At 42.9% G+C, this 19,772-nt stretch overlaps 1 protein-coding gene across 3 annotated transcripts in view; it reads left to right on the top strand.

Moving 5' to 3' along the window:
- Nucleotides 1-19,772, top strand: part of col14a1 (collagen, type XIV, alpha 1) — a 100,798-nt gene that overhangs the window by 58,766 nt on the left and 22,260 nt on the right. For all 3 annotated transcript variants that reach the window (NM_001141998.2, XM_031903259.1, XM_031903260.1), the window contains 16 exon segments: nt 882-1,031; nt 1,493-1,609; nt 4,763-4,909; nt 5,041-5,115; nt 6,168-6,307; nt 6,897-7,020; nt 7,452-7,595; nt 8,774-8,938; nt 10,752-10,790; nt 11,357-11,495; nt 12,339-12,481; nt 13,260-13,369; nt 14,414-14,572; nt 16,534-16,611; nt 17,961-18,047; nt 18,352-18,405. In NM_001141998.2, the coding sequence (NP_001135470.2) occupies nt 882-1,031; nt 1,493-1,609; nt 4,763-4,909; nt 5,041-5,115; nt 6,168-6,307; nt 6,897-7,020; nt 7,452-7,595; nt 8,774-8,938; nt 10,752-10,790; nt 11,357-11,495; nt 12,339-12,481; nt 13,260-13,369; nt 14,414-14,572; nt 16,534-16,611; nt 17,961-18,047; nt 18,352-18,405 (1,871 nt within the window).

Consider the following 19,772-nt stretch of genomic DNA (forward strand, 5'->3'; position numbering starts at 1 on the left):
TGACCCCCTGCTCACCCACTGCCAGCCCCTTCCCCCCCCACCACATATGTTCTGTACCTTATATATCGGGGGAAGCTTCAGATGGGGATCGGGTCTGGGTCAGCGGGGCCCACAGTGCCGGCCCTGTCTAACCCTGGACTAGAGTAACCTAAATCCAGACACATATTCCTATTTAGCGCAAGTGAAATAGAATCAGAACTTATAGAGGTTCCAAATTCCGACCCTAAGTTTGCCAGCAGCCATCATCACTATTAATTAAAGTTGGAATAAGTGGGATTCTATTAGGGGTGTTGCACACACACAGGCGGGTCAGACTGTAATTCAGCCAGTTAATGGCAGACCCATGTGTGTTTATATGGGGATATTGCTAATGCTCTCACTATTTGCTGAGATTAGAGGAGAGACTTTGCCTTTTCCAACGCTGCCGGAACCTGCTCCCTATACAAACACTGCGACTGTACCACTTCATAAAAACACTTGGTGCCGGTTAAATGAACTGATAGGGATCTCTCTTTGTTTACATTCCTACATTTCCCTTATTTTTATTGAAATCAGACTTTTATCAGAATTCGGAAATTGTGTAGTAATGAAAGCGCCAAAAGATACAGTACCATGCACCCTCTCCTGACTATTACCCAGTAACCAGGAGCTGTGACTGGGATATAGTGTGTATAGTAAGGCAAGATGTCAGGAGAAGGGGCTATAATGTGGATATGTTTGTATAGTAAGGCAAGTTAGTGTCAGTAACACTTTATGCCGGGGGATGTGGAACTACAACATCCGAAGAACACTCATGGTGATGTTATAGGATGTATTACAGCAATAATAAATCTATATATATTTAATTTCTCATGTACATTATGTTGTCTCTGTTATCCCAGTGCCAGGACCAGCTTTGGAGACATTCGTTGGGGACGACATTAACACCATACTCATTCTGAACCTTCTAAGTGGGACCGAGTACAGCTTGAAAGTACTTGCCTCCTACTCCACTGGTTCCAGTGATGCCTTAACCGGAGTAGGAAAGACATGTAAGAACTAATTTATTCTTTAACGAGCAACGTTAATTATAATGCATCATCTCAGACTTGCCGGGCATTAATTAGTACCCACACTTCCCACTAGGGTTGCCACCTTTAATGTCTTTTTTTCGCCGGACAGGGGGCGGAAGGTGACATCACATGGCGGGGGAAGAGGCGGGGCTGTGATATCATAGGGGAATGGGCCGGGCAGTGATGGCACTGGGTGGGGCTGCGGCCTGTCAGGTTTCCAAAAACCGGGCTGTTAGGGTCAAAACTAGACAGCAGGCAACCCTACTTCCCATTAGGGATGCACTGAATCCAGGATCCAGTTCGGTATTCGGGCAGGATTCGGCCTTTTTCGGCAGAGTTTGGATTCGGCCGAATTGGATTCATATTACAGTAATGTATTTAAATAAATATATTGAAGCTTTAAATGATTACGTGCTTAATATTGTAACCTTGATTGACAGTGTACTTGGGAGTGACCAACCTGAATTCGTATCAGATAAGAATGACGAGCCTGTGTGCCCAGTGGCAGCTACACAACCACGCTACGGCCTACAGAGTCATCCTAGAGTCGCTCTATGGTAAGGCTAGGACTCTTCTCTGGCTTTGGCACAGAGGATTATTTGTATATTTAACTATAAAGCAAGGAAGTCAACAATATACGGAACTGGCGTGCATTCTGCCCAATTATTATTAATGGCCCCTATAATCCCAGTTCTACACCTATTACAGCACTGAAGTCATTGGTGAAGGTGCATTACACATAGGGGCTGATTAACTCAAATGAGTTTTTCCTGGCCTTGTGGTATAAATTCTAATTAAACTGTTCATCATTGTTGTATTTATAAAATGTAATGAAAATGCTTGAATCATTTGTACGAAAATTTGAAGTTTACATTAAAAAAACACTAATTTTTCAAGCTATTGTTAAAACTCAAAAAATTCGAGTTGAAATGGACAATCGTTTCCATGAATCCTCTTTATTTTTCCCAAACAGGAATTACTCCAACAGCCATTTTAGAAGCATTGGCACTCAGTCTTGGAAAAAAATAATGTGTTTAAGTTTCACTTGAAACAGAAAACAATGATGGGATTAACTTCCCCTTGAAACAGGGTGAAACAAAAAACAATGAGGGAATTAACTTCCCCTTGAAACTGGGTGAAACAGAAAACAATGATGGGATTAACTTCCCCTTGAAACTGGGTGAAACAAAAAACAATGAGGGAATTAACTTCCCCTTGAAACTGGGTGAAACAAAAAAACAATGAGGGGATTAAGTTCCCCATGAAACTGAGTGAAACTGAAAACAATGAGGGGATTGACTTCCCCTTGAAACTGAATGAAACAAAATACAACGAGGGGATTAAGTTCCCCTTGAAACTGAGTGAAACTGAAAACAATGAGGGGATTGACTTCCCCTTGAAACTGAATGAAACAGAAAACAATGAGGGGATTAACTTCCTTTTGAAACTGGGTGAAATAGAAAACAAATTATTGGGCAAAACCCATTCATAAATCTCAAAAATATCTAGAAGTAAAAAAAAAATCAACTCTTTCTCAAAATTCCTTAGTAAATGTGCCCCATTGTGTAATCATTGTCAGCCTGTAGCCTTCCAGCCCTTAATGCGCAGCAAAATGATTATTTAAAGAGGTTTTGGGGCACATGGATCCTATTTTTTACCTTACGCCCTGCAGGCCCCCCCGTGTGTAAGTGCCCTACAGTTGCTGCTAGTCCCAATGCTATATATGTTACAGGCCAAAACATCTTCTCTGATTCCCCCCCCCCCCCGCCAAACAGTCCCATAAAAGGAACCATCAAATAAATATCCTTGTTTATCTGGCATTGCAGGGCTCCCATTTAGCTTATTTCTCTCTCCTAATATAATAATAATCTAAATCTCTACTAAAACACGTGGCCTTTAATAGTCATGACAGTAACATGTGTGCCTGGATATTGCTCAGTTGGGTTTGGCCAAGGCAAAAGATTAAGTAGAAACGTTTCCACCTTAAACAAGTCCCCAGGCCCAAGATAATACATGAGACTGGCAGTTCAGCTCAGAAAAGGAAGATGCAGATCAAGAATAACATTGTGGTACCCAGCTGGTCTCTGTTACCATGAAAGCCTAAACCCTAAATCTGTAGCCTCGAGCCCCAAGTAATCCAGTAAAAGCACAAGCACCCAACCATCTGGGGATTCATATAGAATAAATATTTTATTACAGTTGAACCCCAGCTTTGTCTGTGAGAGGAGATTCAAAGGCCTATAAACCCTGGTCCTACTTTGCTGCCCCCCCCCCCCCCCCATGTATCGCTGAGTCCCAGCAAGAGAGAAGCAAAGGGAGAGCACTTTCCTATGATAGTGAATATAATGTTTATAATGTTCAAGGGAAGAGCTAATAGAGCTTCATGTTTACTGCAGGCGATCAAGCAAGGGGCAAATAGCAGGCTGATATCCTAGGAGGGAGGAACAGGAGCCCACTGAGAATATACCCCTGCTCATGGCATCCCCATGCATATATAGTGTATATAAAGGCACAAGGCTGCAGGGAACTCTGAGTATCACTCATGTATTATAAGGGATAATGTACCCCCTACTGTAAATGATAAGGATATTAGCAGTCACTGAGGGGTTCTGTGCCCATATAAAGGCACAAGGCTGCAGGCTGAGTTATACAGGGAACTCTGAGTATCACTCATGTATTATAAGGGATAATGTACCCCCTACTGTAAATGATAAGGATATTAGCAGTCACTGAGGGGTTCTGTGCCCATATAAAGGCACAAGGCTGCAGGCTGAGTTATACAGGGAACTCTGAGTATCACTCATGTATTATAAGGGATAATGTACCCCCTACTGTAAATGATAAGGATATTAGCAGTCACTGAGGGGTTCTGTGCCCATATAAAGGCACAAGGCTGCAGGCTGAGTTATACAGGGAACTCTGAGTATCACTCATGTATTATAAGGGATAATGTACCCCCTACTGTAAATGATAAGGATATTAGCAGTCACTGAGGGGTTCTGTGCCCATATAATGGCACAAGGCTGCAGGCTGAGTTATACAGGGAACTCTGAGTATCACTCATATATTATAAGGGATAATGTACCCCCTACTGTAAATGATAAGGATATTAGCAGTCACTGAGGGGTTCTGTGCCCATATAAAGGCACAAGGCTGCAGGCTGAGTTATACAGGGAACTCTGAGTATCACTCATGTATTATAAGGGATAATGTACCCCCTACTGTAAATGATAAGGATATTAGCAGTCACTGAGGGGTTCTGTGCCCATATAAAGGCACAAGGCTGCAGGCTGAGTTATACAGGGAACTCTGAGTATCACTCATGTATTATAAGGGATAATGTACCCCCTACTGTAAATGATAAGGATATTAGCAGTCACTGAGGGGTTCTGTGCCCCCCATATAAAGGCACAAGGCTGCAGGCTGAGTTATACAGGGAACTCTGAGTATCACTCATGTATTATAAGGGATAATGTACCCCCTACTGTAAATGATAAGGATATTAGCAGTCACTGAGGGGTTCTGTGCCCCCCATATAAAGGCACAAGGCTGCAGGCTGAGTTATACAGGGAACTCTGAGTATCACTCATGTATTATAAGGGATAATATTTATAAGTACCGATTATTACTGAAGTTATTACTCAGCTCCTTTTATAATATAAAGGATATTTCTGGCTCTTTATGTGTTTAAAATGACCGTGTTGTTGCAGATGGGACGAAGCAGGAGATTACGCTCGGTGGAGGAACTTCCAGGCACTGCTTTTATGAGCTCTACCCCAATACCAAGTATAGGATAACTGTATATGCTCAGCTGCAGGAGGCTGAGGGACCAGGTGTAAGCATTGTGGAGACAACGTGTAAGTAGATTTAGTGCATTACCTTTACTGATTGTTTGGAGGTTGGATCCCTTGTGCTCCTCCATGTAAGATAAAAACTCTACATATCACTAAAAGAGAATAATTTGAGTATCCTCTCTCTCTTTCTCCAGTACCTCTACCAACTGCGGCACCTACACTTCCACCAACTACTCCACCCCCACCAACAATTCCTGTTGCCAGAGAAGGTACAGTATAGTGTGGGAGTGGGAAGATGACAGTTGGCAGAACACTGACATGTGGGGGGTTCTTGACTTTCAAGGGTATGGTTGCGCCTTGTGGGATTGGGGCCATGAAATCAGATGTGGTTATTGGCCAGATTATTAGTTGGGTTTACAATGCTAAAACCCGGACAGTTATGACCCAAACAGCCTTAATAAAAACCAAACTGTTTGGTTCAAAACTAGGGTTGCCACCTTTTCAGGCTGCTTGTACTGGCTGGGCAGGGGGCGGTCCTGCGAGGAGGCGGCCTGTGACATAAATGGGTGGGGCTGCATCATCAAGGGGGTGGGGTTATGACATCAAGTGGTGGAATACTGCTCTCAAGGATTGAATCAGGAGAGGATTTAGTAAGTCCATAGGAGCTAGAAGGGGAGAATGGGGCAGGCTGGGGGCGGAAGGACTAGCCAAAGTTTCCGTCTGGGCCAGTAAAATACTGGCCAGGTAGCAAACCTAGTCAAAACCCTATGTTATGAAATCCAGCTAGGGAATATGGATCTTTTCAGAGAAAAAGGAGGGAGGTCATGACTTTTGGGGGTATGGTTGCGCTTTGTGGGGTTGCGGCCATGAAATCAGATGTGGATATTGGCCAGATTATTAGTTGGGTTTACAAGGCTAAAACCCAGACAGTTTGAGTCAAAACTAGGGTTGCCACCTTTTCGGCTGATTGTGCTGGCTGGGCAGGGGGCGGTCCTGCGTGGGGGGGGGGGCGGTCTGTGGCATTAATGGGTGGGGCTGTATCATCAATGGTGGAATATTGCTCTCAAGGATGGAATCAGGAGAGGATTTAGTAAGTCCATAGGAGCTAGGAGGGGAGAATGGGGCAGGCTGGGGGCGGATCAGAGGCAGCCAGGGATGAAAGGACTAGCCAAATTTTTGGACAGACCACAAAGTAGTGATTTGGCAAAAATACAAAATAGTTTTTCATGGCACCCTCATCATTTATAGTAGTTACAATTTAGATTTTTATTGTCAATCATTGAACTTGAATGTTCCTCTCACACATCCCATGCCCTGTCAGTGTGCAAGGCTGCCAAGGCCGACCTGGTTTTCCTGGTGGACGGTTCTTGGAGTATTGGAGATGACAATTTCAACAAGGTCATCAAATTCTTGTACAGCACGACTGGAGCCCTGGATGAGATCGGACCTGATGGTACCCAGGTAGGAACATTTCTGCTAAAGTAGCGGCTACTGATTCTTCTTGAGGTTTTCTTCATTTATTGAGCAGATTGTCCTACGGCCACATATAATTTACCAGTTACTCTTGAAAGGTAACAGGGATTGATCTAATTGGTTGATAATAACAACTAGGACACATTTCAATTATGTCTATGACATAATTATAATATATAATTCTTATATTATAATATATGGTTTCCTCATATTTTTATATTCTTCCCCTGGTCTTTTGCATGTCCTTTTCCCCCTTCTCTCTTGGTCTAATGTTATCTTCTCCTTCTCCCTTCTGCCACTTTTTCTGTTCTTTCTGTTCTGTGGTGCCATTACTCCTTTCCCAATTCCCATACAGAAAGGAAGAAATAGTAGGGTGGACAGATGCCTTTGTACAAGTTTAATCGGTGCCGTGGAAAGGCAATCTGATCCTTATCCTTCAGTCTCAGCTTGAGCTCCAGTCATTAATATGTTTTCTCAAAGGTTAATTTAAAAACAGTAGGTCTGAGATAGAATGGGTGTTGGTCCCTGTATGAAGAGCCTGTATGGAGGTTTTACTCAAGAAACTTTCCTCCTGTAGGTTGGGATAGCCCAGTTCAGCGATGATGCAAGGACAGAATTTAAACTCAATTCCTATAAGAACAAAGAGACCCTGCTGGATGCCATTCAGCGCATATCATACAAAGGGGGGAACACGAAAACAGGTACAATATCTGTATTATTTTATCTGTTGCCTCCCAGTGTTATTATGTGAATAGCAAACAATCCTTGTGACATTTTGGTGTATATAGTATGAGGTTTTTGAAATTCTATTATGGCTTAAACCCATTGGTTTCTATCAGTCCATTTTAAACACCCTAGGCCAATAACACATGTACTGCTCCACCAGCTTCTTTTACCATTGGCCTAAAGCAATCTATGTTATAATTGGTTCATGCACGTTCATTGGTGACCTCTAACCTTGGATGGGTCAGTGCAAGTGTGTTCTGCCCAGAAAGGAGATGAGGAGATAGAAAAAGCTATTGGACTCTATTATAGCAAAATCCATACACAATCGAAATATTCTATGTAAGTGTTAGCGCTCACGTATGTTATATTGTTGGTAATGTATTTGTAACCCAATCTCTGGCAATAGGCAGGGCCATAAAGCATGTTCGGGATGACCTGTTCACTTCTAATTCGGGAATGAGAAAGGGGGTCCCCAAAGTGCTGGTGGTGATAACAGATGGGCGCTCTCAAGACGACGTCAACGGCATTGCCAAAGAAATGCAACTGGAAGGTAAGAGGAGGGTTTCCATTCACAGAGGACACATTTCAGCAAGAGGCAAATGTTTCCTACTAATGAGTTAAAGGGCCACTATACAGTATTATACAAAAGATTTCCTATTGAATTATGGATACTGGGGGGGGGGGATCCTATTGCTGCCGTGGCTTTATGGTAACAGACTGTGAGAAAGTTTATGCAGCTGTTTCTGCTAAAATGTGGGTTAGGGTGAAGGTCAGGGTCCTATTACTGAGCCATGATAATCTGTATGGTTGCCTAGATATTGCTTTCTTATGCATGTCATTTGCTTCCGTATGTTAGAAAGCTATAATATCAGCTTTATGAGCAATATAAATAAGGGGGGGGTGGGAGCACTCCAAGGCTAAGTAAAACTATATAAATACATGCAACTGAGGCGGCCAAGTTAGTAAGCAGCAAAAGAGGGGGGGAATGATCAATGCATAGAAAAAGAGGTTTATTCTGCCAGTGTACCACACAATATCAATGTTTCGGGGGGCCCTCCTGACGAAGGGATGCATTGTTGGGGCGCTGCCACACGTCTGGGAGACTTTGCACCACAGAAATTAGCTTAGAGTGAATGCAGCTTTTTGTTTGCTACAATTGGGAATGATCAATGCACAGTCCCTGGTCCCCTGACACTAGTAATCTAGTATCTATGCAAGTGCATATACTTTTAAAAAAAGGGGTTATTAGTTACAAGGTTATGATCATAAATTTGGCAAGCCACCATACCAAGTCAAGGTAAATTCCATATGGTGGTCCAAATTATTTTGGTAGCATTACTTGGGATATGAAGGACTAAGCCAGTGAAACCAGTGGTTTGGTCTTGGCAATCTCTCTCCTTTTTAAAAGCTAATGGCAGGAAAAGATTAAGCCCTGTGGGACCAATGGCAAGGTTTTGGGGGGGGTTTTGGTGTGCGTGGCAGTGGGGACTCCTGTGGGGTTCGCAGTCGGAGGAGGCACCTTGGGGGGTGCGGGGCCCCTGGGGAGACAGCCCCCCAGTCCGAACCTGACAAATGCCCAGATCAGGAGGCACTTATCCTAATAAATGCTGCCATGCAGGAAGACCTTGAGTGCCAAGGGCCACTTCAGATGCCATGGTGTCCAGAAATGCCCCTGACTGAAATTGTAACAATGGATATTTAAAGGGATCTTTATGACTCTTATTGCAGGTTTCAGTATTTTTGCCATTGGCGTGGCGGACGCAGACTACGCAGAGCTGGTTAATATCGGCAGCAAGCCCAGCGAGAGGCATGTGTTCTTTGTCGATGACTTTGACGCTTTCAAGAAAATCGAAGACGAACTGATCACCTTTGTGTGTGAAACGGCGACTGCCAGTGAGTGTGGCTTTCCCATTCCTCTTGCAGGGGTTACTGTAGGATTGGCACACAGATGGCACCCTTGGACTCCCTATGGTATTGCTGCCATACGGACTTAACCTTAGTTAATTATGACCATCGGGGTTCTGTGGTTCTGGGAAAGTGCTAACTGGGTTGAGGATATATGCATCATCCAAACATTCCTCTTTGCAACCTGTGGTAAGTGCAAATGTGCCTGATGAACTGTGTGTAAGGTTGTGCCATGACCTGCCGGCGTTCATAGCCGCAGCTGACTCTTACCATTATTAATTCCATGAGCCAAAAGTAATGCTGTTTGGACACAAATCCAATAAGAAAAGTGTGTGTCTTGTGTGTTATGTGCCAAAATGGAGAGTGATTGGTGCCCATGTTGGTGCATTGGGCACTAGTTCCAGCAGACATCACTTAATGAAGAAAGAAAGTCTAAATCACTGGAGGCAACCCTAGTGTTAGGCACCCCTAGTGAAAGTAATATCTTACCTGATACCTCCGGTCGGGGTATTTCTGCAGAAGTTCTTTGGAGCAATTTTTCGGCCTATTCTTTCTTTTTTTCATTTGACGTGGGCTTTCACTCTACTGCCCATACTCCTGCCCGAACTGGAATGAAAAAAGATGATGACAAAGATCTGCAGAAATACCCTGTGCCGTCTTTAGCAAACAGGAGCACCGGCCCAGGGTATCAGTTAAGCGATCTTAATCATTGGGGGTGCCTAACATTTTGGCTACCCTCCAGTAATTTAAACTTTCCTTCTCCTTTAACAGGTGCCTGTTACTATGCTGGAATTCTGGGGAAAAGGGCTGCATTGTATTGAGTTGGGGAAGGTATTGGTATTGGGGAGGTTCAGTGTAGAAGCCATTACTCACACTTTGCTGATCCCGTACAGTAGGTGCTGACACAGCCGGCAGTACATTACAATAACCATGCATATCCCTGTATAAAGGCAAAGGGACTTTATTCACAGAATGGGAGCTGTGTAGCAGAAGCCATGCCTATGCTTGTAGGAACTTGTAGTATAAAATGAATCTGCTCAGTGCCTCAGGGGGAGCAGCCTGTGTTTATTTTACATTTTCAATGGAGATTTCCTAGACAGACGGGGATGCAGCTGAAACACCACCACCACCAAAGGTATCAGCATTGGCAACGCTGGTTTCTTTAATGTTGTTCTCCACTTTTCAACATGTACCTATGAGCTCTTTCATGATCTGTAGGAATTAAATGAAGATAATCTGGTACAATGATTAGTCAGCTCCAACCTCCAAGGAAACATAATTAGGGAATGCAGTACCAATGGTACCAGATCCACTGCAATAAAAATCACTACAACCCAACTGGAACAAGAGGGCTGAGAAGCCTTAACGTCGCTGTTCCTTTGGGGGGACTAGCATTATATTAACATGGCCAGAACATCAGAAAATGGGCATGGATATAGTTAATCATATCCCAGAGTGGCATGAACACACCCTGTGACATATACCATATGGTAAATACTAATGAACTAATCTGTCCCGTTTTGCTTCGCCAAATAATTTGCAAACCTTTTCAAAACAGCAAAAATTCAGCAAAATGGTGAAAATGACCAGTGTCAAAAAATTTTGTGCACACATTATTTTTTTTGACTCGTGCAACAATATTTTTTTGCCCATCACTAATGGTAAAAGCTGGTCTGCGCCAATCTACACCATACAAAATTGAAGCAATCGAATGTTTATTCATAAGAGAATAAATAAAACCTATTACTGATTATTATTATTAATATTATTATAATAATTATTATTATTTATGTCTCTGCAGCTTGCCCATGGATCTTCATCCAAGGAAACAGTGTATCAGGTAATTGCGCCATCTTGTTTCCAGCACTTAATTTTCTCTAAAGGAGAAGTTCCCCTTTAACTTAACACGCAGCCTTTCTATTCTGGCTGTGTATTCGCACAACTGCCTGGTTGCTAGAGTAGGTGGGACCGAGCAACTAAACATTAGCAGCAGAAGGGTTTGCAATTAAGTATTACAGGTAGACATATGGATTCATGGTAGGTTGGCCCAGCTACATATTCCATGTCATTGAATGGCCCTATCTGAAGCTGCAGCAGTGGGACATTTATCCACCATCCCTAATGCCCTGCAGCAGTGAAACCTCACCTGTGTTTAGGAATAACCCTTACCTGTGTTGGGGCATAACCCGTGTTTGGGCATAACCCATACCTGTGTATGGGCATAACCCTGCCTGTGTTTGGGCATAACCCTTACCTGTGTTTGGGCATAACCCATACCTGTGTTTGGGCATAACCCATACCTGTCTTTGGGCGTAACTCTTACATGTGTTTGGGCATAATCTTGCATGTGTTTGGGCATGACCCAGTAAACATGTGTAACGTGTGGCTGACATGTATTCCTAACAGGGTTCAAGATGATGGAGATGTTTGGCCTGGTGGAGAAGGAATACTCTAATATGGAGGGTGTCTCTATGGAACCAGGGACCTTCAATAATTTCCCTTGCTACAGACTGCACAAGGACGCCTTGCTGTCCCAGCCCACTAAGTAGGTGCCGTTGGGTGGAGCACTCCAGCGCTGTCAGGAGAGTGACTCCATTTAGGCAATGAGCCTTTAGTTAATGCATTGAAATTAGGTGTTTTTTATTGGCATTGACTGCATAATGACAGATTGAGTCCTTAAAAGGTCTACGGAGGCCATCTGCTCCAATTTTTCCAATATTTATTGGGTTGGTGGGGGGCTCTTTGGGCCTCTGTGTACTTGAAATGCCAAGGTCTGTTTTGAATTTCAGTCCAGACCAGCAACGTGTGCCCACTGGCACTGCCTAACTTGTGCACCTTAATGATCTGCCAGTTAGGAGGTGGGTCGATGGGCCCCTTGTGACAGGACTCTGTGTTTAGCCACATAAATAAATCAGGTATAATTAATAAATGATCCTGTATCTAGAAGCCCAGCCATAAAACATGGCCCCTAATGAAGCAGCAGCAGTTACACAAGTATCCTGGGCTACAGTCTCGGTGCATTCAGTGGTGCAACAATAGGGTCTGTGCCTTTAAGAGAGCGACTGCCTAGCCTTTCATGTTAATAACTGTTTGTGCCTGTAAATGATGTGCACTTGGTTTAGTCTACGAGACAGTTAAACATATACATTTATATATAAATATACACACAGCAGCCTATGGCCAGAAGGCAGATGTAGTCGGATGTGGTTTAGACTCGTGGGGCCTCTTCAGTCACGGAACTGAAACTGAGCCAGTAGGTGTCGGTCGGGTTTCCCAACTTATTATCATTATTATTGCACCTAAAGGCACATATTCTGTTACTGGGAATACATGCATTTACCAGCAGAAATGCAACTATTTCCTTTACTTTATTCATTCTCTCATTTAGATATATCCACCCAGAGGGTCTCCCCTCAGACTACACAGTGTCCTTCATTTTCCGCATCCTTCCCGACACCCCCAAAGAACCATTCGCCCTGTGGGAGATCCTGAACAAAGACTATGAGCCCCTGGTCGGCGTTATAGTGGACAGTAGGTTCTGCATTCTACCTAATTTAAAAAATCCTTATTTTCTTTTCATTTATAAATCATAATATCAACAGATAATGGTTTTACTTTTACACTTCCCCAGCTTTACCCATAGACAGCTGAGTTTATTTACATAGAGATAATAGGGGTTATGTAATAAAAGGCACTAAGTTTGCCCAGGAGCAGTAACCTATAGCAACCAATCCACAGGCAGAATTTACTATTCACCTGTTTAAAAGTAAACATGTTATTGGTTGCTATGGGTTATTGCTCCTGGGCAAACTTAGTGCTTTTTAATATATATGGGCACATGAGCTCTGTATAAACAACCTTAGCCCTGTTTACAGATAAAGTTCCAAGGCTATTGTGATACTAAAAACTACAATTAGTTTTGATGTTGGTATATATGGTTTATGTATGGGTTTGTGTGGGTGCTGGGTTCACTTGGAAGGGTTGAACTTGATGGACTCTGGTCTTTTTTCAACCCAACTTAACTGTGTATAAGCAGAAGCCCATCGCTCAGAGGGATATCTGTGACTGGGAATCTGACTCTAATAAAGGACTAATAAAACAGGAATACTATTTGCATTTATGCAACTATTGAAGTTCATAGGGCTGCTGTACACATGAATGGAAACATTAAACAGTACAGTACTTGTTGGGAAGTCCTGTGGCAACCCCACTTATAAGGGTGTGCTGAGGATTCTGGGAGTTGTAGTTCAGCAGATATAGGAAGCAGAATGGCTGAAATCAGTATTCTCATAGAGCTTTGTTTCTACAGATGGTGGCAAAACGCTGACGTACTTTAACTACGATTACAAGGGCCAGTTCCAAACCATCACGTTCGAAGGGCCCGAAGTCGGGAAAATATTCTATGGCAGTTTTCACAAGGTCAGTTCCATGGAATGATTTCGGAGACTGACATTCACAAAACATTTCAAGCAGTTAATTGTGGTCTTCATTGGTTTAACCCCTTCCCTTTCCTACAGCAGGAAATTCCCTGATTTAAAGGGCCAGTACAACTTAAGGAAAACTATACCCCCAAACAATGTACCGTAGGTCTCTATAAAACTATATCACATAAACCAGCTCATGTGTAAAACCCTGCTTCATCTAAATAAGCCATTTTCATAAAAATATATTTTTTAAGTATTATATGCCATTGGGTAATCCTAAATAGAAAACTGCCATTTTAAGTACTAAGGGCCGCCCCCTGGGATCATAGGATCTGTTGGTTAAGTATCCATTTTGGGGGTGTATTTTTCCTTTAGTTAGGTTCCCTTAGTATATGTCTAATGAAGCTGAATGTACTGTATATCCCTTTACTCCTACCGTCTATGAAGTTCTAAAGGTGGCCATACATGGCAAGGTTTGAGGTCGCCAAACAAGCAAATCGTTCCCCCAATATGCCCACCTTGGGCACAGCTCTGATTACATTATTTGGATCACATAGGAAGTCTGTGCAGACCTGTTGGCCGGACCTCATATCCCCAACCCCAAAAAGTTTTTCCAGCTATGCTGACTGGTACCTGAAAGAGCTCTGATCATATTTCTGTTGGGGAAGGGATCACTGAGGGCCCATACACCTAGGTTGGACTGGGTCGGCTAGGGCCCCTCAGAGAACCTGACACAGGGGCCACTTTCACATAGAAATTAGATATAGTCAGTGCCAAGTGGCATAGCTTTTAATATAGGCCCATGGTAGATGGGCTAATGGGACTTGTCCTATATTGGGGCCTACTAGGAGAGTCTCGCATACCCTGTTAGGCCAGTCCGACCCTGCCATATCCGGTCCAGTAGTTGACCCTCTTGGTCAACTGTAGCAAACAGCAGGGTCTTTTGTGGACCTTTACTTATAAATTAGCAATTAATTCTTTCTTTAGCAAGGTTTTCTATTTCCAGTGCAGACTGAAATCATTCTTGTCCCACACACAGGTACACATCGTAATCACCAAAACCACAACCCGACTGGTTATTGACTGCAAGCAAGTGGCGGAGAAGTCAATAAACGCAGCAGGGAACATCACCACAGATGGGCTGGAAGTCCTGGGAAGAATGGTGAGGTCAAGGGGACCAAAGGACAACTCAGCCCCAGTAAGTGAATTTTATTCTCTCAAACTCCCAAGATGCCACAGCGATGGGCGCACAAAGATGCTATGGTGCCGGCAGCACAATTTGCCTTTCATTCTCAAGCCCACTCAGGACATTCTTATGGGCCAAGTCATTCTGTTAGAGAGAGAAAACAAATGTAATTTTCTCATTTTGTACTTAAGGTCTACTATATAAAGTAGGTTTAGATAAATATTAATTCATCATAGCAAATGGGCAGGAGATAGATTGGGTTACTTTTTAATACAAGAACATCTGAACAGCTGTTAATGAGCTACACTAGTTGAATAGCACCTGAAGGGGCATATAGGTCAGTCATCCCTGACAAGGGGAGGGACTCATACAGGGGGAGGGGCTCATTTACGAGTGCTTCTAAACCATTTGGACATTGCAAGTAGGGTGGTCACATGGCTGGTATTTTAATAGCCATAATAGCCAGTAAATTTGTAATATCCTCAAGTTCATCCCCTGGCCTGTCCTGATCTGCCCAGAGCCCACCGGAAACCTACCTGTTCTCTCTTCCCCGATCCTCCTGGAGTCGTCCATGACATTATTGCTCTGCCCCCATTCATCATCAACCCGCCCCTTTTGGCATCATGGGCCTCCCCCTTTGTCACCCCCCCCCTGCTGGCTTTGTTTTTAAAAGGTGACAAGCCTAATTGCAAGGTGCTCCCAAAATGCCTCAGTCCCAGGTCCTAGATATACCATGACCTGGATGAATGAAAATCTTCATAGTCATAGTCCCAGGTGCAGTTACTGTTTCCCCCCCATTATAAAGAATAGGCCTTCATGTTAAGCCTGGTGTGGATGCAAAGGGGCCCCTCTCCAGCTAGGGGGCCCAGTACTGATTGCATGTTTGCATTTCAGCCCTGCCCCAAGCATGAGTGAATAAAACAAAAAGCAGCCTGTACTGTTAGTGCTTTGGGAAACAATAATCCAATCACCCCCCCCACACACACACACCTCGAGGTTACTGAGTGGCACCATTCCAGCAGCAGGCAGCAAGCGCCGCTCAACAAGGGGCTGTGTCATTAAAGGCTTCATTGTGTGGGGAGAATGCTTTGTCTGCTGAGAATGACTGGGCCACTAAACCACCCACTTGGACAAAAATCTTGCTTTTCTGACAAGAAAAAGTTTTGTTTTGTACAAAGCTAAGAAAATTTATCAAGTTTGTAATTTGCACTATGGCAGTGATTACTGGGTTATTGGACATAATGTTCATGTTAAAGTGTCCACATATTGACCAAGCAAATCACTAACCCCACCAGTCTGTATGGCCCAACCTGGCATTTGGTTTAAACGCTTTAACAACCCCATTACTGGTTCTTGGCCTTTGGGATTGTCCCTAACAAGGAAGGGTTGACAGAGCCATGGTCCATAACCTTCACCTGGTTCAACCAAGTGGTCCTGATTTGAGTCAGGAAGGCTAATTTACTAGTCACAGGGGTGCAAGTGCCACATTTTACTTTGCTCTGCAGATTTAATATGTAGCACTAGGGAGCCCTGCATTTAACACATGCCATAGGCATAACACTGGGCCAAGTGCAATAATGGATTGCAACCAATAAGCAATTTACTTTGAGCAGTGTACTGCTGACAGTGTAATAAAAGCAAGTCTCTTATTGGTTGTTATGGGATTCTGGCATCAGGAAATAATTCTTGAACAGAAGTTGCACTGCAGTGTCAGTTTGCTTTGAATAAACTGGAGGTGAACAAAATATTGGAATCAGCTAACGATATACTGGCATCCAAAGCAAATAACAGTACATGGAAACAATGGAGCACAGATCGTAGTTCCTTGACCAATTTTAGTTTTACTATTGTATACTGTTTTATATTGTATCATTGTATACTCTAGTGTTAGTACTAGTACTAACTAGTATAGTACTAGTACTATAAAACACTATTTTACTATTACTCGTTACTACTATTTTCTCTTGTTCCAGTTCCAGCTACAGATGTTTGATATCGTTTGTACAACATCCTGGGCCGCCCGTGACAAATGCTGTGAATTGCCGGCAATGGTAGGGACGGTATTTTGTGTATTTCTGTGTACGGCTGTTTAGTCACTGGCATTAATAGATCCATCCAAGGTTTACAGATACTATCTGAATACTGGGGTTTAGACCATGTAAGGAAAAGCAATACATTTGTGGTACCTTTATGTGCAGAACTATAAGCAAAGTCTGTGCCCTGTGGAGCTTGCAGTCTAATTATGTTGCACAAAACAGAGGGAACACTGTATATGAAATATATTTATTTTCGCTGCAGCTCAGAGGTGGCTTCTTAGTTAGATATTTGCACACTTTTTCATGAATTTTGAAGGCTCCCCTAGAAACATCCATGCCAAGTGAAAAGGCCATTTGAGTGCCTGTTAAAACTGTGCAGTAAAACTAAACACAAAGCCACAAAGGGTTTATTCCATAGTGGCGCTGACCCATGAATGTGCACGGGGAATGCCATTTACAGTTTTCGCTCTACATTTCTTTGTATGAGCCGCCCTGCTGTTGATAAAACCCAGTTACTATATACACAGAGGCCCAGCTGCATTTACTTTCTTTCCATGTCACTGCTGCTTGATGGCAGTGAGCGATGAGGCAGAGAAATGTTGTGATAACTAAAAGGCACTCCTATGCAGGTAGATGCTAATCCTCAGGTACCAATATATCCTGATTCACTGTGTGGCTGCAATTGCAGTGCAAAAGTCTGCCCAGATGCTACAGACATAAAGATTTGCACTGGTTAATAAGTTGGGCAACACCAACAATCGCTTAAGGTAAATGGGTCTTTTATATTGGGTTGTGCAAACACCTCCCAATGGCCATGATTTAGGCACAGCAATCCTACTGTAAATTGGAAAAGAGACAGAGCTTTTCGGCAAGTGAGTGAAGTCTGGGCATATTATTGGGCATATTATTGGGCATATTTGTCCATGGCTGGGTGTGAATAGTGTGTGGCCTAAATAAAGATAAATAATTATGTTTAATAGTGCATTGTTGGGAGGTATGATTATGGAAGTAGGTAGTGTGCTCGAGCCTCTATGCCAGTGATCCCCAACCAGTGGCTCAGGGGCAACATGTTGCTCCCCAACCCCTTGGATGTTGCTCTCAGTGCCCCCAAACCAGGTAGTTATTTTTGAATTCCTGTAAGCTGATAGTGTGCATTGAGGCTGCCTAATAGCCAATCTTAGCCATTATTTGCCACCTCCATGAACTTTTATGGTGCTTGTGTTGCTCTCCAAGTCTTTTAACATTTGACTGGGGCTCACTAGTAAGAAATGTTGGGGACCCCTGCTCTATGCCCTCTTTAAAAAAGCCAAATACTCACATTTATTGCTAGAACAGGAAGTTTTAAATAGCATTTTTCTTTTCAGAGAGATGAAGCAACTTGCCCGTCTCTTCCAAGTACTTGCTCTTGCGCACAAGATAGCAAAGGAGTCCCGGGGCCGCCAGGACCGCCGGTAAGCAATGACAATCATAAATTCTGCCATACAGCCTCCTGCATTTCTTACCAACTGTATAACTTCCTAAGGAAGCTGGCTCTGTGTCTATAATCTCAGCGATGGTTATCAACATATACAGGTATAGATGGCACGGCTCTTGCATGTGGACGGTTTTGAGCATTATTGAGGTCACATGGATGAGTTGGAACCATGGCAGTTAGCTTTTCCATTCTTTGTTGCTGGAAACCCATAGCAAATCCCTCTTCTCCCCATTACTCCATCCTTGCACACTTAAAAAATATCCTTTATTTCTCTCTTGAAGGGTGGTTCTGGAATGAGAGGTCCAAAAGGAGCGCAGGGGGAATCTGGACCAACTGTAAGTCTGCTATAAAGTACAATTTCTTATTGTGATTGCTACTCCAAGCTCATGTACTAAATCTTCTTAAGTCACTGCTTAATCTCCTGTTATTTGGGGCATTATTTTATTCATTTAAACATTTGTTAAACGTTTTTTTCTATTTCCACCCACTTCTGATGATGTAACTTCCAGTTTGCAGCAACAGGGTTTATTGACGGGTTGTTAATAAGGCAGTTGGGTCAGGTAGCATGCCAAAGCAAGTTAAAATGCGGGTAAATATAAATATATACATGTGTTCATATATGTCCATCGATTTTCAAACTTTTATGCCTATATATAACCTGCCTAACTGCTAGTTGATCCAGAGGAAGGCAAAAACACCATCTGAAGCCTCTCTAATTTGCCGCAGAGGGGAAAAAAATCTCCCATAACCCTGTATTCCCTCACTTGCTAAATACCCACCCAACCCCTTCTTGAAGCTATATAATGTATCAGCCAGTACAACTGGTTCTGGAGGGAATTCCAGAGAGCAAGTATTGATATATATATATGTACAACGTATGTATAGAAACTGGCAGTTGAGGTTCTACAGTAGACAGCTGAGGCCATGCCGGGAACAATCCTACCATAAAACCCAATGATTACGCCACTCCCCAGATATTCCAAGCCAGGCTTGACCCTTGTGTGATCTGTTATGTAATACATTTATGTTTATGGGAATCAAATTTAATTCACAGAATCTAAATCTGCTATGCATCTGCCAGGCACACAATCACTGAGGAAACCCCATATTATGGGAAATTTCCTAGATAATGGCTTTTAGATGTGCACAATGGAGCTTTATTTCTTTCCATGGCGTGAAAGGGAGTGTTATATTTCTCAGCACTATAACAATGAAGAAATAAAGCATTCATACGTGCTGTTAAATGCAAGTCTTTTATTCTGTTTTTCTGTCCGATGCACATTTTTAGGCAATTTGAGCAGATGCTAGCCTATAGGGTGTGATAGACCCATGAGTTCATACCTAAGGGAAAGTGTACCTTTAAACTGAGATCAGCAGGTCAAAGCAGTTCACTGGGCAATTATATATATTTAATTGTGACTTAAAGGAAAACTATACCCCCGGAATGAATACTTAAACAACAGATAGTTTATATCATATTAAGTGGAATATTAAAGAATCTCGCCAAACCGGAATATATATATCAGTAAATATTGCCCTTTTACATCCTTTCCCTTGAGCCGCCATTTAGTGATGGGCTGTGTGCTCCCTCAGAGATCAGCTGACAGGAAGTGATGCAGCTCTAACTGTAACAGGAAGTAGTGTGGGAGTAAAAGCCAGAACTCTGTCCATTCATTGGCTGATGGGGCCTAGCATGTATGTG

Source organism: Xenopus tropicalis, chromosome 6 (genome assembly GCF_000004195.4).
Source record: "Xenopus tropicalis strain Nigerian chromosome 6, UCB_Xtro_10.0, whole genome shotgun sequence".
Lineage (NCBI taxonomy): Eukaryota > Metazoa > Chordata > Amphibia > Anura > Pipidae > Xenopus > Xenopus tropicalis.